Source organism: Gracilinanus agilis, chromosome 3 (assembly GCF_016433145.1).
Source record: "Gracilinanus agilis isolate LMUSP501 chromosome 3, AgileGrace, whole genome shotgun sequence".
Taxonomy (NCBI): Eukaryota; Metazoa; Chordata; class Mammalia; order Didelphimorphia; family Didelphidae; genus Gracilinanus; species Gracilinanus agilis.
Genome location: NC_058132.1, coordinates 623,322,980 through 623,338,730, shown reverse-complemented (window position 1 = coordinate 623,338,730; position 15,751 = coordinate 623,322,980). Strand labels below are relative to the sequence as shown.

The following is a 15,751-nucleotide window of genomic DNA, read 5'->3' as shown; positions in this document are numbered from 1 at the left end:
TATGGAATCAGAGTTTCACTTTTTTTAAGTGTTTGGAGGGGCAGTTAGGTGGCGTAGTGGATAGAGAGCCAGACCAGGATATGGGAAGAACTGGGTTCAAATCTGGCTTCAAATAGATCCTACTTGTATGACCCTAGGAAAGTCATTTACCCCCATTTTTTAGCCCTTGCCCTTGTGTCTTAGAGGTTTTACTAAGACATAAAGTAAGGATTAAAAAGGGGGTAAGGAAGGGAATAAGTATGCAATAGCTATCAGGAAAATGATGCATTCTAATAATGATACCTTTGGAGAACCTCAAAGTTCCTAGAATACTTATCTTCTGATTCAAGTATTACAATTTTTCACCCCTGTACTTTAGCCAGGGCTAAAATCTATCAGGTGAAATTACCAAGAAAAAAAATAATTTGTTTCCAATAAAACATGATGTTGAGCCCTTGTCTCTTATGAGAATATAACTTGGTTTACAGAATTTTCTTTCTCCAAGCCTTTCCTTGTCAAAACCAGCATTAATTTCTATTCTCTTTTCTCATATTCTTCCTGGAGGTCTTGCTCTAAGCATATTATAAGCCAAGCATGAATATTCTGTCATGTATGTCCAAATCGGCAGTTTTCTGAGCACAGCTTCCCACTAACAGCATTTGTTTGGGGGGCAAAATTAATGGAGACACATATGTTTTGGCCAACAGTCATTTCTGCTATTTCAATAAATTATTAAAATGAAATTCAAGGTGAATTGTAAATTGAAAATGAAGTTGTCTCCTTGAAGCTATTTTAAATTTTGAGAGAGGCTTTTGGAGGAAATTTATCAGGCTGCTTATATTTTACTCTGGCATTTTTGCTTGTTGTGCCAAATATATTCTTCTAGCCAGGATGCATTTTTAGTAGTGAAAAGAAATGCCCTGACTTCTTCTATAACAATTTCTTATCCTTATCTGCCCTTTTGAACATTTTACAATAGCTGTCCTTTAGTTGAAGATTAAGACCATCCTCTACTCTGCTTAAAGAGTATCAGCCATAGCCAGAGAAAGAAACTAGTGCCTCAACTAATCTATAACCATCTTCCCAACATTTAAAACCATTTCTAGAGGAAATATTACCTTGAAAGTTCCAATGGGTTTCTCACCAGTCACTCATTCTGCCATGATGGGGGTTGAGTAACCACTGACATCTGTTCACTGCAATTCCTTCCTCATTATGAAAGCTTAATTCTGATGCTGACTGACTGGTCCATTTCTGTTTGCGTTTACCCTGAGTGGCTTTTGCAAAAGGCCTTCCTGTGGTCAACATCTGTCTGTTAACCTCAAATAAAGACCAGGAATTGAGCTTCCTAAAATATGACATCTTTGCTAAGGTAGGAGAGGAAAAGAGACTTTAAACTTTTGAAAAAATAAATTGCTGATGAAGGGATATACTGAAAACTCCCTTGTAAAAGGATTTGTTTTTGAAAGACTAACTGCTTATGTCTTTCCATGGTGCTACCAAAACCAACCTTAAAATTCAGGGAGGGTGGTATTGTAGAGGGGAAGCACAAGGGAAAAGTAAGCCATTTTAAGGCAATTTTAACAAGAAAAATATTTAAAGTTATTCTAGGATGTAGTATAAGCTGTTGTATATATGTTTATATGTGTGAGTATGTATGTTTGTATATGTTGTCAACTAAAATTGTGAATCGACTTCATGAAATACAAAGTTAATCTCTTGGGTCTTTTTTGCATCCTATGGGAACAAATTTTAACCTCTGGAAGTGGAAGCTCTGAAGAATTAAAGCCAATAGACTTCCAGAGTAGCTGGACCCCATTCACCCACTTATTCATGCATTCATTCAACAAATATTTCTTAAATACCCATGGTGTGTCAGTCACTGATAGATTCTATAGTATGCAAAAATAGCAATAGCCCCTTTCCTCAAAGAATTTATATTCTAATGATAGAATTCCTGTATTTGTTCTTCCAATATTCACTTTCATAAATGGATCAATGGGCAAAAGAACTTTATTCTTAAGATATTATCCCTGGTCTTGTCATTAGTAGATTCACCTTCAGGGAGATGAGGAGCCCATGAACAAGATTTGAATTAAATAATTGATTGACTACCACCTTCCAAATTTATGTTATGATGAATATGAATTATTTCCCTGCAAATGTGACTTTATTCAGAGTACAAAACATCCAACTGCTCACTATATTTAACTCTTCTCCCTCCTTTCATTTCTTTCCTTCCCTCTTTCTTTCCTTCTTTCCTTCCTTCCTTTCCTCTTTCCTTCCCTTCTTCCTTCCCTCCTTCCCTCCTTCCCACCTTCCTTTCTTCCTTCCCTCCCACCCTCTTTTCCTCCTTTCCTCCTTCCTTCCTTCCTTTTTCCAATTCCTATCTCTCTGCTTTTTCTTTTACTTTCTCTCTCCTTTAAAATCAGCGTCTTACCTATTTTCACATAGACAGACCAAACAGTTTCTGATTCTCTGAAATGATTTCCAAAAAATAGTGATTTAAACTAATCACAAACCCAAGAGGAAACAAAAATTAGAGAAGATTATTAAGGCATTTTCTGCTGTTTAATCTCCCTCCCTTATCGGCACATTAACCTTGTTTTCTCTGCAGGATCCCTAAGTCGTAGAGCAAAATTAGGTCAGGAATTCAGATCAGATCAGATCAGGTCAGCTGACTTTGTCCAACAAGACCTTTCCAGACTCCAATTTAAGGCATGTTTTTGTTGGGGATATTTGTGGTGTTTATGTTTGTGTATGGGGTTTAAGGTGGGGCATAGAGGAAATTATGGTCCTTTGTTCCCTTATACTGCTCTAAGGATGCCACAAGGTAAATTTTCCAGTACACCTAATGGTTTTAAATAACATGACACTTCTCTGCATGACTTTCTGTGTAAATATAGATTATTACTGTATTTCTGAACTTCCTCGATTAGACAACAAGCCACATAAATTAAAGTTATTTGTGATCAAAGAAAGGGATATGTCACATCAAACAAAATGGAATGAATCCATCAGATTATGTTTTCCTTATGCTCACTGAGGTTCAAAGTCCAAAGTACAGCATAATTCCATAAGGTCTATTTAAGAGACAGGATTTGTGCAATGTGTAGCATTTTTCTGATGAGAACTCATTATATGAGTGTCTTTGAGAGAAAGCTATAATTTAACAATCTTAACAAATTCAGTTGCTGATATCATCAGCATCTGCTCCACAAGTAACATGTAGCACAATTGCACAGATTTTATTATTGTTATTATTATTAATAATTTATCATTTTAATAGCTAGACCAAATGTTTTCTGACCTTTTCTGATTCATTTTGAAGACTGATAGAGTGGAATCTAGAAAGGCAAAAATTAATAAGTGCAAATATGTAAATAAAGTTGCATATTAAAAAAAAGATCCAGGGGTAATCTCATTTCAGTTCTGACTGTCACTTTTAAATAGAAAATATAATCTTGTATAGATCCCTTGGGAGCACCCACAGGGAATAGAGCTGTTTCTAATCAGGCTAAGTAGCCCTTTCTGTCACCACTGCTTTGCTGCAATCAAGATACATCTTCCAGATCATATTCGATTGGTGGTGGGAGGAGCAGAATTAGGGGTAGTCGTTTGTTTTATTGGAAAAGCTTTAACCCAGCAAAAAAGTATTCAATGAGAAGTACCCCATGCTTAGATTTGCTCCCTTGTTTCACTTAACATATAGTAGTTAGATTGTTGCCAGGGTATTTCTGGATAATATCAAGCTGTCCATAATAAGCAAAAACTTGAATGAAAGCCAATCATGTCAATCTAGTACAAAATTGCAAAATCCAGATGGCCTGATTCTTGGAAATGGGTTAGAAAAAAACAAAATATAGTTTAGATGTCTCATAAGATCTAGTAGTCACCATTAGGCATTCATAGTCCCATTCTGGTTAATTCAACAAACATATCTTAAGGAAATAATACATGCCCGGTATTATTCTAAATAATGGAGCTACATAAACAAAAATGAAATAGCTCCTGCCCTCAAAGATCTTATAATCTACTGGAAATACATAATATGTACTCATAAAGGTAAATAGAAAGTAATATATAACAATTTCAAGAGAGAAAGAATCTAAACTCTCTGCTTGATTTTATGATCAAGTTGTTCCTAGAGAACATTGTGCCTTCTAGGAAAAGGATTTTTTTAACTATTCAAAGATATTTTATTTTATTTTTTAAACCCCTACCTTCCATTTTAGAATCAATACTGTATATTGGTTCTAAGGCAGAAGAGTGGTAAGGGCTTGGCAATGGAGGTTAAGTGACTTGCCTAGGGTCACACAGCTAGGAAGTATCTGAGACCAGATTTGAACCCAGGACTTCCCATCTCTTGGCCTGGCTCTCAATCCACTGAGAGATGCAACTACCTCCTCAAAGATATTTTATTTTCTCAATTACATATTATAACCATTTTCAACATTTTTTAAAATTCTAAGATCTAAATTGTTTCCCCTCAGACATAGTAAGCAATTTGATCTGGGTTATACATGGAAAACATACATCCATACTGGTCATTGTAATGAGAATACTCCTATAAAACCAAAACTCTGGGATATCAACCCAAACACAACCACATTCAATTTACATACTAAGATTTTATAACACAGATTATGGGTATTTGAAATTAGCTTCATTTATGTGTGCGATAGGATTTCATAAATAAAAATAATAAACTTCTTTAACCAATGCCTAAACAAACCCATTAGACTTAGCAATAGCAGGCTTGATAATTGTGTTTTCCCTTCTAATGCCCATTCCCCAAAATTATTTGAGGAAGTAAAGTCAGTTCAGCTAAGAAGAGTGCTTATTTGAGCACTTTGTATTTGCAAGTTGTTTTCTTTTTCTTTTTCTTTTCTTTTTTTCCAGTAAGCATTCCACTGATAAATCCCATTTAAGGCACAGGACTAGGGTACAAAGGATGTTAATAGTGAATCTAGGCTTATATCATATTCTGAATCAGAAATTAGGCTATAGATTCCCAAAATGTTTAGACCAGTGATGGGCAAACTATGGCCCGCCAGCCAGATGCAGCCCCCTGAAATGTTTTATCTGGCTGCACAAAATTATTCCTAATCTGATGATGAGTAGGATACAATACAATGAAACTTCTACAGAGTTGCCTTAGAAACAGACTGACAGATGAGCATTTCCTTTCTTTTGGCCCCCTCTTTAAAAAGTTTGCCCATCACTGGTTTAGACCATTGGACATATTACTTGCTAGCAGCACTGAGACATTTCATTTTTCTAATTATCTCATTTCAATTTATGTACAAGAGGCATTTCAAAGAGCATCTTCTCAAGAAGGACCAGCTTCAGAAACTCTGATCCCAATTTTACAATGATCATTAGAGTTTAAGATCTTACAGCTAGAGGGGTCTTTTGAGATCGTCTATTCTAAGTTCTCTCATTTCTATATAATGCTTTGCATACCATGGATTGCCAAAACCATAACTTGTACATTTCACACAGAAACACCATCTATGACCTTTCCAGGTTAAATAGACTCCATTTGTGGTTTGCTATTTTAACAATTTTTTTCTCATCTAGTGTATCAGACTATATGTCTTCAAAGGCAGTCAGAAATAAATATGACAACTTTTTGTCTGTTTGCTTCAAATAGAGAACATTTCAAATTTCTTCTTAGAAGTTAAAGGAAGTGCAAGTTAAATATCCAGGCAGAACTGTTTTCATTGCAGATGTGAACCTAGAGGTTCTATTAAAGTCAATATGCATTTGAAACATCTCTGTGGCTTAAAAGCTAGCCATTCCTTTTTGTTTTCATCAAAAAGATGAAAATATCAGTCTTTAAAAAGTATAGCAACCCAGAGCAAAGCATTTGGAAGGCAGGGAATAATTTTTTGATATTCAACTAAGCGGCACAGTGGATAGAATTCTGAATCTTTTGTCAGGAAGAGTCATTTTCCTGAGTTCAAATCTGGCTTTCAAGACTTACAAACTATGTGACCCTGAGCAAGTCACTTAATTTTGTTTACCTCAGTTTTCTCATCTGTAAAATGAACTATAGAAGGAAGTGGAAAACTACTACAATATCTCTGGCAAAAAAAGGATTATCTCATTTAAATACATATCTTCTGTGTTCTCCACAGGAACTCTGGAATATAATTACTTAAGATATAATTGCTTCCATAAACTAAATGAGAAAACAGAATAAAAATGATTAATGATTTGGCCATAGTCATATAGTTTTTGTCAGAAACAGAATTCAAATCCACCTCCATTTTAGACTCCGGGCTCACATTGCTCACCAGTGTTTGAATGATTATAAACATTACATAATTATTGAGATTTTGGTAGAAGAAATACAACTTCAACTTTACAAATTATAACCATTAACCAAAAAAGCAAAATAGAACAACAAAGAATTTGTTAGATGGTCACAAGCATAATTGATCATCAAGGATAATACTACTCATCATTCCCTTTATTTTTTATATTTCTTGATATCTTCCTTCCCTCTTCCAAGAAGCCAGTATCAGAAACCCTTCAGAGTACATGACATCTAAAGTCTCAATCATTATTAATCACTAAGATCTCTTCTATCAGGACAAAATGAATCCCATATGTTAGATGGCCTAAATAATAAAATTATTGTTGGTGTTATTCTTATTAGTAACAATAATAATGCAGTTGTTGTCACTCCAATGAACAGGAGTATTTATTTTATATTACTGAACTAGAAAAAAATAATAAAATTATTTGGAAAAACAAAAGGTCAAGAATATCAAAGGAAAATTTTAAAAAGGTTAAAGAAGGAGGTCTAACAGTGACAGATTTCAAATTGTTCTATAAAGTAGCAATTATCAAAAAAACCTTCTACTGGCTAAGAAAGAGTAAAGAGATCAGAGGAACAGAATAGACATACATAATGAACCCTCTTAAAATATCATGATGACCTTCTGTTTAACAAAGGTAAATTTCCATGTTTTTGGAATAAGAATTAAGTATTTGTTAAAAATTATTGGGAAAACTGGAAGGAAGTTTGGTGGAAACTAGATATAGATCAATTTCTCAACATTTTGTAAGATAGGATCAAAATTCATGCATGACCTATGTATAAAAGGAGATATTATAACAAATTAGAACAGAGAACATGTTACTTATCATATTTATGGAGAGGAGAAGAATTTATGAATAAACAACAGAAAGCATTGTGAAGTGTAAAGTGGATAATTTTGAATACATTAAATTGAAGAGTTTTTGTATAATACAACTAATGTAGCCAAAATCAGAAGGAAAGCAATAAGTTTGGGAAAATTTTGTGGACATCTTCTCAGATAAAAGTGTAACATTTAAAACATATACAGACCTTTGTCAAATATATGAGTATGAGTCACTTCCCAATTGATAAATGATCAAAATATATGAACAGAGAGATTTCAGTCAAAAAAATCAACACTATATATAAGTATATGTGAAAATGTTCTAAATTATTATTGATCAGATAAATGAAAATAAAAACAACTCTGAGATACTACCTCATACCTATCAGATTAGCTCAACTAATAAAAGGACAAAATTACAAATGTTGGAGAGAATTTGTGAAAAAAAAAGGAACATTAATACATTGTCGGTAAAATGGCAAACTGATTCAATCATTTTGGAAAGAAATCTTAAATTATACTCAGATTTATAAAAAATGTGTATACTTTTTGATCTTTCAATAATACTATTAGGTTAATTTCCTAAGGTGATCAAGGAAAATAAATTATAAGTTCTAAAATATTTATAACATTTTTTGTGGTGGCAAAGAACTGGAAACTGAAGGAATGTCCATCAAATGGGAATTGGTTGAACAAGATGTGGCATATGATATATTGTGCCATAAGAAATTACAAACACAATGATAGCAAAAATACTTGGAAAGACTTATCTTAAATGATGCAAAGTGAAGTGAGCAAAACCAGGAGAAAGTTGTACACAGTAACAAAAGTAAAATGTGATAAAGTATGTACAACCTAAAATATTATCTACTTGCTTAGTTGGTGTGGTAAGGTTAGTAGGAAAGGGAAAAAAAGAATAAGACAGATTTTTTTAAACAGAGTTAATGTGAGAATTTTATTCTCTTGGATAAACATATTATAAATTATTACATATTTATAATAAAGTATATGTATTACTCTCATGTCATATATGGTTATATATAATATAAAGATATATGTATGTATGTGTGTGTATAATATCTAAAACAACTCAAAAAAACTAAGAAATATAGGCAAGCAAACCTGAAAAATTGCATTTCTCATTGAAAAATTTTAAAACTTGTGACATTTAGGTGAGGGATAAGTGTTGGGAACAATGAGCTTTAACCTGAAGTCTTCAAATTATGCTATATATTGTGGTTATGCAGATATAAATATGATAGGATTTATTTCATGAATAGAACTAGCCAGTATTTATTCAAACATAGAACCCTGTCTCTATCTTATGGCAAGTTTTATTACTGCCAGTCATTAGAAAAGGATTTTTTCTAGATGACAATTTTGGAGGAACAGTTTCACATCAGTATTCTAATCCTCAACATCTTATAACTCAATTTCTTTAGTAGAGGGGGAAGAATTAAAAGATCTAACTATATATATATATTCAATGTAGTGCTAAATTTTGTTTGTTTTGGCATAGATCTTTTATCTTCTTCCCCATTTTCTTGTCTGCAATCACTCTCCATATAATGGTTCCATCAGGGGTGCCTACTCCTAAGTTCAAATCCATCTTCAGACACTCACTATGATCCTGGGCACTTCACTTAAATTCTGTCACCTTTGGTTTCCTCCACAATAAAATAAAGATTATAATGGCATTTACCTCCTAGGTTTGGTGTCAGGATCAAAGGGAACGATATTTGTAAAGGGCTTAGCACAATGGCTGGTACAGAGTAGGTGCTTAATAGAAGTTGTTTCCCTTCCTTCCTTAAAAAAAATGCCTTGCATTTGATCTGGCCATCCTTTACCCTTTATCTCTCCTTCTATTCTTGGCTACACTCTTGAGAAAGGTATTTAAATTAAATTCTCCCTTCCTTTTCTCCTCTCACTCACTTCTAAACCCTTTTATCTAGCTTATTACATCATCATTCAACTGAAACCATTTTTTCTAAGCACTAAGAATTTCATAATTGCAGGATTAAATGGACTTTTCTCAGATTCATCCTCTTTGACATCTCATTCTCCTTTAATATGTCTAGCTGTTTGACCCTAGTCAAGTCATTTATGCCCGATTGCCTATCCCTTTCTACTTTTCTGCTTTGGGAGTCATTCTTAGTATTGATTCTAAGACACAAGATAAGGGTTTAAAAAAAAATGTCAAATCACAATCTCTGCAAGAAGCATTTCCTGACCCCTAATAGACTTCTCTTCTAGTGTTTCCCCTCTAATATTGCCTCCCCTTTACATTGGATATATCTTACATAGATTCACTTTTATGTGGTCTTATCTGTTATTAAAATGTGAGTTTCTTGAAAATAGACATTATTGTTTTTTTTTGTTTGGTATCATTTTGTTTTCTTTTCTTTGTATTATCAGTAATTAGCACAGTGTTGAACATAATGCTGATTAAAATCTATTAACCAAATGACAGCTTAATTGTGGTTTGTTTTTGTTTTTTTAGTTCAAACCTGCTTCATCTCAGACTCTTCAGTAATCTCTTCTGCATCATCACTGGGTTGGACCTGCCTCAATCCAAAAGCAATTTCTTGATTACAATTTCAAACTGTCTCTTTGCAAGCACCTCTTTTTTATTTTTAAACCCTGCCTTTCCATCTTAGACTGAATACTCTGTCTTAGTTCCAAGGAAAAAGAGTGATAAGGACTAGGCAATGGGGGTTAAGTGGCTTGCGCAGGGTCACACTATGAGGAAGTGTCTATGGTCAGTTCTGAACTCAGGACCTCATCTCTCTGGGCCTGGCTCTCAATAGCCTGAGCCACCCAGATGCCCCCCCTTTGCTAGGACATCTAATGATAAACTGACTGATTGATCCCATAGGTCCCAAAGGATCTTTCTCCTAAAATCCATAACCAGGAGCTTCTGAGTTTAGGATCATTAGACCTAAGACTAGTTCCACCTGAAGCTCCTAGAAGATGAAAGCCTCGCCACAGGCTGACAATGTGGGAAATAACTTCCTCCCACATCCTTCAGTTTATGTTGTGTCTCACAGTGTGATCACATACATTCCTTACTGGATTGTGACAGCCCTCTCCAAGTCCCTGGGTCCCACCCTAAGGTCCTAACACACACAGACACTGAAAAATGAACTCTGAATATGTGTATATTTACATTTACGTAAAGAATATGTTAATATATTTAATATACATAATATATAATAAAATATATATTATAATATGCATTATAATATATAAATAAATATAAATAGTTAAATATGCAGCATATATATACCATAAACCATAAAGTGTTCTACATAAATACACCCACCCTTAAAGTAATATGTGTCTGCTTTTTTTTGAGGGGGGGTAAAGTTTTATGATAAGTAGCATATACATGCATTATATATTTGCATATGTTAATAGTTTAAAATTACATTAAAGTTCTTGGGAAATAATACATAGCACATATAAATTAAATGCATGCTAACATATGGCATTTATGTAGCACTTGGAGGTTATAGTGTTATACACATGTGACCTCATTTGCAACCCGAGGTCTAGAAAGTGGGAATAAAGTTAATAGATACAGGAGAGGTGGTATGATAGGCAAAAGCAGGCACTATAGCTAAGTAGCTAGATGATGTTGATACTGATGAAGGGAGGAAGAGGAAAAAAAGGGGAAATAATAAAAAATATATCTAATTATACATGTAATATATATAACCTGATATAACTTCAAAACCCTAATATAGCAATATATTGAATATACTATATATTTTATTCATTTAATGTATCCACAGGTGTAACTATTAAAACATGTATTGCATATGTGTATTTATACATGTATCTCTGTGTATATAGATATGAGTGGGAGAAAGAGAGAAAAGAGAGAGTGAGAAGGAGGAAGAAAAAAGGAGGGAGAGAGGGGGAAAGATAGAAAGAAACAGAGACTCAGAGAGAAACAGAGACAGAGAGACAGAGAGAGAGAGACAAAGAAAGACAGAGAGAGAGAGAGAGAGAGAGAGAGAGAGAGAGAGAGAGAGAGAGAGAGAGAGAGGGGAAGTGAGCTCTTGGCCACAAACTGTCACACACACACACACACACACACACACACACACACACACACACACACACACTCTTAACTGATTTTGCTGGAGGCATTAGAATCCCTACATTCCTAGCATGTTTCAGTTCTGCTCCCTAGAGAATTATCTAAATGTCTTTGTAAATTATTTCTCTTTACCAAGTTTATTGATAGCATCATCCTTTTCCTGCCACCTCTTGCTTTTTCAGTCAACCTTTCTCCCATTGTTCTGACTCTCCCACCCAAATACAAATAACAATTACAAACCAGCTGCATCTAAATTGTTTGCGAAAGTATTCTCAGTAAGAGAGTATATTTAGAAAACACATAAAAGGAAAAGGAAGGCATCCATTCCATAGGGAGAAAGCAATCTATGTAAAATATTTTTGTAGCATCATAGGATTGCTACCTCTCCTCCCTAATCCCTTCTTCCTGCCTATTTCCAAATAGAAATTTTCACTCAGAAGGTTACAAATAATTGAACTTTGGGAGCAATGTCTTTTTGAGATAGTGAAATATATATTTTGACAAAATGCAGTCATTTTGCTAAATCATTAACATGCGAGTTAGATTGATGTTCTTATTTTCACTGTCATTATGAAAATTTTTAAATGCCTAAGGACTTTTCTCCTGGTCACACAACAAAACAGAGACTAAAATGAGATGAAGAGCAGCACAGTGTACAACGAGCACTGGGTTCCTAGCAAAATGTCTATTTTCAATTCTGATCTCTGACATTTATTAGCCTGGGCATTTCTCTTAACCCCTCTGAGCCTCAGATTCCTTGTCTGTAGATCAGTGTCAATAATCTTTATTTAGCTTACCTCATAGGATTTATCACATTATAGATTTAGAAGCAGAAAGTTCATTGGAGGTCATCTCATCCAAATCCTTTCTTAATTACAGATGACAAAACTGAGGCCCTTAAGTGACTAATTTTTGTGAAGTTGCACAGCTAAGTGGTATAAGTGGAATTTGAACCAAAGTCCATTGACTAAATCCCGTAATCTTCCATTCTACTATACTACTTGCTTTATAAACATGAACAAATGATATGGATATTAATATTTTTGTTATTTTATTATCCTTAACCTAGGGCTTTTAATTAAACAAAATGGTTATTTAATTAACAAAGCTGCTAAGTGCTATATATAGGCCTACACCATATGACTAACATACCAGGTAATAGAGAGTTAACTTTTTTGGAGGAAGAGTGTGAGACTAAGGAGTGCGAGAAGCAAGAGTTTAAGTCCTAGGCATGGGAGATGAGGGATGTGCATGGGACACCTCCAGGAAGAATACACAAATTAATACTAAGGAATTTTATAAGGTTTCTCATATAGCTACTGTATGAGGCTAAAGTTTAGCCACTAAACTGTTTTCAGAACTTCCATGAGCTCAAAATGATAGGTCGAGACAAGTAAACAAAACTAGATTGTGTTGGGAAGTATTGACTGGTAGCAAGGCACTTCCCATTAACAGGAACCCCAAATCAGTAAACATTTCAAATAGCCTAACCTGGGTTCCTAAAACTGAGTATTTTGAATCTAGATCCTGGAGCCCTCAAATGCCTAGACTTCTAGTACCTACTTCTTCTACCAGTTCAATCAACTTGAAATTGATTCCACTGCTAATGGAGCCTATCATGCCTGCCTACTCCTCTCTTCCTTCATTAATCTCCTTGCATCTGACCTATTGGTCAAGAGATTTATAGTACTTTGGGGTCCTTGTATTGTTTAACTACAAACCGTTCCTTCTTGGCTTTCTCTGACCTCGTATCCACTCTGAGTCAACACAAAAATGAACGTGAAATAAAAGCAACCTTGCAGAAGTGTATAAGAGAAGGGGAAGTTGGGTTAACTCAGTGGATGGAGAGCCAGGACTAGAGACAGAAGGTCCTAGGTTCAAATCTGACCTCAGACACTTCCTAGCATTGGGACCCTGGGCAATTCACTTAACCCTCATTGCTTAGCCCTTTCCACTCTTCTGCCTTGGAACCAATAGATAGTATTGATTCTAAAGCAGAAGGTAAGGGTTAAAAATAAAAAAATAAGTACATATGAAAGATAGAAGGGTGGTATCAGAAGTAGTCTATGAAGTAGTAATTTCCTCTGATTATTGTACCAATGCTCTTTCTATCCTATTACTCTGCCTCTAGAAATTACTTCAGAGAATAGTTCATCCTTAAAAAAAGTAAGATGATTTTCTATTTTTTAAGTCTATTTGTGAAATGAATGGAAATCAAGCAATCATAACCTCTATAACCATTAGCCTGACTCCTAAATTTAAATATATAATCATGCTAAAAATATTATTATTTTTAAAGGAAGGGCAATTCTTCATAATGCTATCACATGAAGAAATATTTTATTTCAACAAAGAGGGCACTATTTTCAACACAGTCTTCTCTAGCAAAATATCAGCTATGAGTCTTTATCCTATTAGTCTTTTTTTAAAAATATAGACACAATAATTTCCAAATACAATAAAGGAAATGAAGTGAAAGACACAGTTTGATCTGACTCAGGAGTACTGTTTATCCCAGGCTACTCTTGCTGACATACATATAAAAAACAAAGAAGAAGTATAATGCATATAGCATACAGTATTAAAAATTCAAAGAGAGATTAATTGACCAATCCACCAGCAAAAGTTTCCTGTTTAAAACTATAGAAGTAAGTTAGAGAGCCAATCCTTTTCAGGTACTTTGCCAAATTACATCATATGGTTAGATTAAACTATTGGCATAGTTCTCTTTCGCCCAAATACAATATTCCAATTCATCCACCACTACTGGAAGAGACTCAGAAATCAAATTATGAATATGTATACCCACAGATACAAATATATATAAATATATTATATATACATATATGTTCAGGTATGTGATATTAAATGCAGAAAGGGAAAAATGATCCATTCAACTTATTACTTCTATGGCAGGGAACAAATAGCTTCTGACCATATAGCCAGTATCTAGCCAACAGATGCATATAGATATAGATATAGATATAGATATAGATATAGATATAGGTATAGATATATAACCAGGAATCACCTGTTGTGTTGCTAACCCTTCCAGGTATGCCTATATACACACATAAGAAACATTTGGTGCCCATAGAATAAGTCAAGAGTTTGTAACTGCTGCACAGAAGGTTCCCACAGAGGATTTGTCCTCCCCAGTGGTACACAGAATTCCTATCAACACTAAATGAGAATTGGGCACAACATGGGAAGGAACAGAAACTGCCTGATTAGTGATGTGATACCAGTTAAGGACCTTTAAAGTTGAGCATCTTAATCAAAGTTCCATTATTAAACTGTTCTTTTGGTGTATCACAGCCTGTTCTTCTGGATGGTTACCAAGGGAATACTTAGAAATCCACTTGTATTCAGAGAAAGTCAATTCTTACCAAGTCGTTTACCAAATCCATTAGCTAAGGACAAGGATAAGAAAGATACAGACAAATGAATCTCTCTTTCTCTGCCCATCTCTTTCTCCCCTTCTCTCATAATTTTTGCCTCTGCATTTATCTCAGTTTTTCTCTCCATCTCTCTCTCTCTCTCTCTCTCTCTCTCTCTCTCTCTCTCTCTCTCTCTCTCTCTCTCTCTCTGTTTCTCTGTCTTTGTCACTCCTTTTTCTCTTTTTCTTTCTACTTTCACATTATCTCATCATCTATAGCATCCCCTGACAATCCTCCTCCTGCTCCTATAATGATATTCCAGTCTATGCATCTCAAACAGATTCTCTTTTGCCTTGAATGGCTTAGCAAGATTCTATTTATATTTACCGTTTTATTGCTTCTTCTTGTTTGCGGCGTTTTTCATTCTTTTCTTTCAAGTAAGCCAGGTTAGTTTCATTCCGTAAGCGATCATTTTCTCGAGCAATGTCTGATGCATTCTGAATAACCAAGCCATCATAGGCTTTCATTCCCATATCCTCTATGTACTGGAGAAAAGCATCCAAGGTATCCTCCTCTGAATTAGAACTCATCATCTTGCAGGAGATCATGTTAAAAAGGAAGAAACCCTTTCCTGCAAGTGGAAAACACATTATACCTTCATCAGTAAGAAAATAGCTTGCAGTTTATTACAGCTAAAATCTTGTCACTTTCCATTTGTAAAACTTTGGGTAAAAAATATTTGGAAATTTTCCCTGCAGGGAACCAAAAGTTTTGGATCTACTGTTAATAGGTCTTTGCTTAAGTTACAGATGGCAAACACTACTCAATAAAATAATGGTTTTGTGTTTGTTTGGTTGGGTTTTTTAGTTGGGGATAGTGGGGTTAGAACTAGAAGATATCTTACAGATAATCAATTCTAACTCTCTCATTTTACAAATGAAGAATTGTTAATAGAAGTAATCAAATCTGACTCTCTCATTTTACAAATAAATTGAGACCCTAATAATTAAATATTTTGCCGAAAGTAAAAGGGTTAGAAGTTATGAAGTAGCTTGTGAAAGTCAACATTCGGATCAGGAACCTGTGACTATAATTCTTTTTTTTAAAACCCTTAACTTCTGTGTATTGTC

The 15,751-nt window shown here is 34.4% G+C and overlaps 1 protein-coding gene across 1 annotated transcript in view; it reads right to left on the bottom strand.

The window, feature by feature from the left end:
- Positions 1-15,229, bottom strand: part of NYAP2 (neuronal tyrosine-phosphorylated phosphoinositide-3-kinase adaptor 2) — a 336,968-nt gene extending 321,739 nt beyond the window's left edge. Inside the window, exon 1 of the mRNA XM_044670792.1 lies at positions 15,009-15,229. Within this exon, the coding sequence (XP_044526727.1) occupies positions 15,009-15,229 (221 nt within the window). The remainder of the gene's footprint in view (positions 1-15,008) is intronic.
- Positions 15,230-15,751: the final 522 nt, after the last annotated feature.